The 6,092-nt window shown below is 40.0% G+C and overlaps 1 protein-coding gene across 1 annotated transcript; it reads right to left on the bottom strand.

Moving 5' to 3' along the window:
* Positions 1-262: 262 nt before the first annotated feature.
* On the bottom strand, positions 263-6,008 carry LOC136747289 (uncharacterized). Its single transcript, XM_066700226.1, has 6 exons — positions 5,896-6,008; positions 3,602-5,451; positions 2,321-2,419; positions 1,255-1,319; positions 937-994; positions 263-852 (listed from the first exon to the last, which is right to left on the bottom strand). Exons 1-6 carry the CDS (start codon positions 5,993-5,995, stop codon positions 700-702), a joined length of 2,325 nt encoding a protein of 774 aa, XP_066556323.1. The 5' UTR covers positions 5,996-6,008; the 3' UTR covers positions 263-699.
* Between the last annotated feature and the right edge of the window lie 84 nt (positions 6,009-6,092).

The following is a 6,092-nucleotide window of genomic DNA, read 5'->3' as shown; positions in this document are numbered from 1 at the left end:
CAGACCTTTTCAAACTTCTGAAATGAGTACTCTTTGCAAATGTTTGTACAAAATGAGTCACTGTTCCCAGCTCAGTCATTTCTCACTGCAGAGGTCTAATGAAAGCTTGCATGCTCAAACAAAATTAATATATTTTTGCTAATCATATTGAAAGACCAGTTGCATGGTACAGATATGTCTGAAACTAACAAGAACTTCATGTGCAGACTATAGAACACACAATCGCACACCTAAAATAATAATGCCTGAAAACAACAATGAATTACTTTTATTGAACTCCTAAATTCTCACAAACATATGTATAAATAAATCAATCAATAAGAAAATCCTCACTGGAGATGTTCATTGTCCGGACTGGTATATCAGTGGTATAAAGTCACTGGTATGTGGTCTTGGAGAGAGAGAGGGTAAAACAAATTTCAATAAAAGTTTAGAAAATCAAAATCACATTTGATTGAAGGCCTAGTGTACAATCTTTGAAATTCACATACTGTATATGGTTTATAAAACAGACACCAAATTCACAATGCTTAATTTACTCGTAAGAGTGGTTCATCACAATTGCCACATCATAACAGCAAAGCTAATTCACACCGATATATTATTCTTCAGCCCATAAAAAGCATCACTTCGGGACAGACGGTTGCATATATACTTGTGCTGAAATAGATTTCAGGCAAAGAATAGGCAATGTCCGGTTTACCTGCCCCCTGTCCTGCAGAATATTTCCTCCTCTGGAGAATCGTTGTACATACACTGACCCATGCTCTTCCAGCGGATGGGACCCAGCATCTTGTGAAGGTCTTCAGTCCATGGTGGCTTGCTTCCTAGGTTGCATTCTTTTGCTTTAAACTAGAAAAATTATCAGATTAAACTAACATACACATATACACAGTAGGCCTATACATGGTCTTAATGTATGGATAATTAATTTACCTGTTCATCTGTTTCTTTCAAACTTTGCCCTTTTTCACCCCAGGTATCTTGTCGACACCTTGGAAATACAGAACTCATTATTACGACAACATAAGCAATTGAAAACTGTATACCGTACAGGACAATCACGATGTGAAACAAATAATTGGGTACTTAAAATGAAATCTATTTTATTGGAAAACAACCAGTCATACATATTTAATTTGTTGTGTCCAAAACTACTTAAAATGATTTTGTTTGAGGTATTTTCAATAAGGGGGCACAAAGGGGTACATGTTCCACAGGGGAATTCATGTCAGACATTTTGAAAAGGCCTACCTAAAACACTCCCCTAGTTTCTTGTAGGTTACTGGCCTGTTGTGTGTAGATCTGCAAGGGAAAACCTGAAATATAATTGTGAATGAGAGAAAATTACAAAAAGAAAAAAGCAAAATCCCATTGGCCATCTTAAAGGCAGCTTTCAGTTCAGTATTTCTTGTTTGTTTCTGCAGTTCATTTGAGTATTGAAAACAAAAATAATTAAAAAACAAAGAATCTGACTTCCACTCACTTACCATTATTCAAGATGAATAATACTCACTACCCTATCAGACACTTAAGTGAAAGGTGTTGTAAAAATAAGTTATGACCAAATTATCCAAAATGGTTATATAACAGCAATCACACTGATGAATAACAAATGTTGAGTCATAGAATCAATTTGCCGTGAGGAGAATTAAACTATTTCACAGCAACAGTTCTGTACATGTCTATGATTTAATGGAAGGGTGTGTTCAATTTAGAATCATAGACATTACCTTTAGTTAAATTAAGGACTATTAAGGCAAGTCTCCTAATTCTATTAGACAAAGAAAGTGATTCATTTTTGAAAGTGTTTTCAGGTGATAGCATATCAGAAGATTTAGTGTTTGTAAATCACCTGCTTGTTCTTAATATAGGTTAGTTTACTAACAGAGCACCATTAGTCACACTCAGGAGCAGGTCTGTGACTTTATCCAGGCAAATTCCCAACCTGAAGAGCAATCCTGGGGTATTATTATACTTCACATGTTGTTCTTACGAGACAGAACAGTTATACAATTAAGGAACTATCCCGTTTTAAAATCTATAAGTCTATGCACGTGTTGTGGATCTTGATTATATAGGTTTTTTTTAGTACAGTTAGCAGAGGAACACTTAGAGGTGCACTGAAAATTTGAGGAAAATAAATCTCTTATTCTCTGGCATGATCTCTTTCAAGAATATAATTCCTGCATGGCCCAATGTAGTTTGCCTGCACACAACATTACAAACAGTGTAATTTAAGGATTCCACAAAAGTAAAATACATGAATTGAAAGAGACTTAGTTAAAGAGACCACAGCTGCTGGCAGTATTCCTCAAACCTTAATGATGCAAATGATTCCAACGATGATTCCTATGCAGGCAGGTATTGTAAGACCCATAGCTAACATTTTCCCACGTGCAAGAGACCTTCTTTGAACCTGAAGATATAAAAAATATAAAAATAATAACATACAAATGTATATTCTTCTTACTGTTAGGGAGAGAAATATATATAAATCTATTAAAAACAATTATTGACCGCAAACATTTATATACCTATCTATCATCCATTGCAGGATGAAGGCCTCTTCAAGATTTTTCAACTTGCTTTGAATTATAGCAGCGATTCTGAAACGTGGGGTCGCCTGACATGCAAATGGAGTCGCGAGAGAATGCCCGAAATTTACATATAAAACAAATGACCGCACCTCACCAGCATTCCCCCCCCAGATCGCACTTTGCCAGCACTCTCCCCTCCCAAAGCCACCCCCTGGAATGCACTTTGCCAACGCTTGCCCCCCACTGCATTTGATACAAAAAAAGCAAAAAGCTAATACATATAGTATTGGGGTCGCAACTATTTTCATGTTTGAAAATGGGGTCGTCAATGGTAAGAGTTTGAGAACCCCTGAACTATAGCTTCCCTTTTCAATGTCATGCCAGTCAAGTTTATGATTTCATATTCACATCCTTCAGGTGGTCTTCTTCTAGGTGTTTTTCATATCTTTTTGTTTTTATATATAAAGTATCATAAACTATATGAATATAATTTGATGAAGACTAAATGGAAAGCAATGAATGCAAACTATGGCTGACATTTATGTAGTTAATATTGGGTCCTTTCAAACTTAAGGTCTTCATTACGTCACTGAAATAATGAACCTTTTCAGAGGTTAATTCACCTAGGATCAGTGGATAAATGAAAGATGCCAGCAGGAGCCCAGCCCTGTAGGACTCCAAATGCTCACTGCTACTCTACTCAAAGAATTAACAATCAAACTCTAAGGCTGGCTCAGTGTTAGTAATCATACTCAGGTTTATACTCCAGAGCTGGGGTTCGCAGATCAATGGCCCTGTAGGCTTTATCAACCACTTTCAACAGACAGTGACTAAAAGGCTGGATCATGGATTCCAATTAAGAAGGTAAGCAGATACAATAAGTAATTCAGAGCTTAGCTGGAACAAAATGTAGAAGACTATGACTCTTCAGGATGAGGTTTGCAGACCCCTGTTCAAAGGTACTGAAAATCATTCTTCCTTGTTTACGGTTTTCAAGGATCTATAAAAAAATTTGGTGGTTTGTTTTACTTTAGGATAGAGAAAACACTTGGAAAGCCAACCTTGGGTCCTGTGGGTTTTCCTTCAGGCACCTCCTCCAGTACGTCTGCACTCAGGACACGTTGCAAAAGAGCACTGAGACCCGACAGCACGGCCTCACAGCTGACCGACGCATGCGGGCTCAGGCACTGCACCTCAACAACTTGCCTGAGCAGAGAGAGCCTGCGTCCATCAGACACAATAGACCGCAGCTCTTTCAGGACCTGCTGCAGGGCAGCCTGGAGAGTCTGAGGGGACGCAGCTTCCTGGCTGTGAGATGCTAAGTGTGAAATGGTGCCAGGGGGAAGCTCTGGGTCAGCTGCTCTAGAAAGAACAGCAGGGCCGTTCTGAGCTCCGCTGTGCTTGTGCTTAGGCCTGTTCGGGCTGGGAACGATATCTGGTTTAGAGATTAGGCTGGGGATGTTAGCAGCAATTCTTCTGGAGGATTTTAAAAATAAGCTTTTGTGCATAGTTCTAGCTGGTGTCGGGGTACTAGTGAGGGGTACATTCTGTGGAGGGGAAGACTTGTGTGGTATGAAAGGCACTCTTTGTCTCAGGGCACTATTAGGCTGATTTTGCCAAGCATTTTTCTGTATGAAAGAGAGGGACCTGTGAGTGTCCATCTCGGCAGGCGGCCACTGTCTTTGAACTCCCAGAAAGTTGTTTGTTGCACTCCAGGGCACCAACCTATTTGAAGACTCGACATTCTGGACCCCTTTAAAAGTATCTGATCTTAAAACAGGTTTTTCTGCAGGCTCTTTATGTGAAGTGATGTCATCTGTGGCTGGTGGAAAATTATAATAATAATCCCCATCATCGCCAGATGCTTGACTTTTGGAACTGAAATGGTTTTGTTTCTTGCGAAGAAAAAATGCAGGTGAATCAACATTTTTAGTACTTGCTAGAGGCAGACTGGCGCTCGAACGTGCGGATGCGTCATCCACAGCAGTTGTGAGGAAACTGCCAGGGCTGATTTCAACAAATGACTTCTCTCCACTCTCATTCGATGAGTCTGACTCACTGTTCCGCTTCTCTGCAGCAGCCGCATAGAGCTCATTGGCAGACATTCGATTTGTCACCCGTGGGCTGGCAAAAGGTGGGTTTTCTCCTTCTTTTCCAGGAGCAAACGCTGAGTGTTTCTCTGGGTCGCGTCCTTTCTCCGGCAGGTCTTTCCCTCGGCGTTGTTCACCGAAAGGCTGAGCAAGAGCTTCCCTGACGAAGAACGCGTCGGAATCTGCATCAAATCTCGCGGCACGAAAGACATCAGAATTTCCACCCTGGTCCACCGCTCTGCGCACTCTCTTCACATGGGGATGTTCCCCCTCTCTCACAATTTCCCTTGACACCGCACCAGCCTTGGTGTTTGTGGAGGATGGAGATTTCAGGGCTCGTTCCTCCGCTACCTCATTTTCTTGACTGGTCATTTTGACGGAGGCATGTTCCCATCCTTGCTTGCTTTCCACCACCTCGTTCAGTGGTGTCAGGAGACTAAGCATACCTTCACACAACCTAATTTTGCTTGCCGACGTCACGGTAGGGTATTCTTCAGTTTGGTTTTCCGCTTTGAGGGGTTTTCTTGCTTCCCTCCTGTGCTCTGGTGTCTCCATCTCTGTGGGAGCCATCCAAGCGGCCTCCTGCACATTTTTCTTCCTCACCTCGACTTTCTCCAGATCCCGAAAGGTCTGGAAGGATCCCAGAATTCCAAACTTTCTCAAATGAGTCGTTCCTGTTCCTTTCATGAGTGCTTGGATAATTATTTCAACAGCAGCAGTATTTCTGTGGTTTTCCTGCTGTTTCTCCTCATCCTGACTCTCAGAGTTTTCATCAGTTTTCAGTATTCCCTGAGGAACAGGTGCATTTGACCTCTTCAATTCTTCAAATCAAAAGCAGAGTGTGGCAGAGTGAAAGAAAGAGAATATAAAAGTTTCAATTTTTAATGAAGATAATACTGAATACAAAACACCTGCAGAAAAAAAATGTGAGGAAGTACTGCTAATCCTATTTTGAATCTGTCATCCAAGTTGCTCTGAGGGTGTGCCTTGTTAAACAATCAATACATTTGATCAAGTCAGCTAACACGTTTAGGTTTTAAAAAGCAAAATCAATTATCAATTAGAAATTATTAAACATAGAGCTAAAAGAATAATGCAAACATAGGTTTCAGATTTGAATGGATTTATTTATTGATTAGATATCTGATTTATGAGTGAATAACTGCAATAATATACACTACTGTGATACAGGATACAAAGTTTTTTTTTTATTATTAGATTTTAGAGACAAAACACATTCTGAATGTAGTTCTAACCACACTTACCATCTGATGCATTGTCCCTGAAGCAAACCTCTAAACATGTTGATTTTAAAACATTGTGAAAATCTACAGTGGAATTGTGATGACTGCACAAGCAGCACATGGCACACAGAGGAGACATTCTGAAACACAAAGAAAAGGAAGAAAACAATGCAATGGTGATGCAACTGTTTCTTAATCAGAATAATGGTCTATAGACA

This window comes from Amia ocellicauda, chromosome 3, assembly GCF_036373705.1.
Source record: "Amia ocellicauda isolate fAmiCal2 chromosome 3, fAmiCal2.hap1, whole genome shotgun sequence".
In the NCBI taxonomy this organism is placed as follows: domain Eukaryota; kingdom Metazoa; phylum Chordata; class Actinopteri; order Amiiformes; family Amiidae; genus Amia; species Amia ocellicauda.
This window is presented reverse-complemented; position numbering and strand designations above follow the sequence as displayed.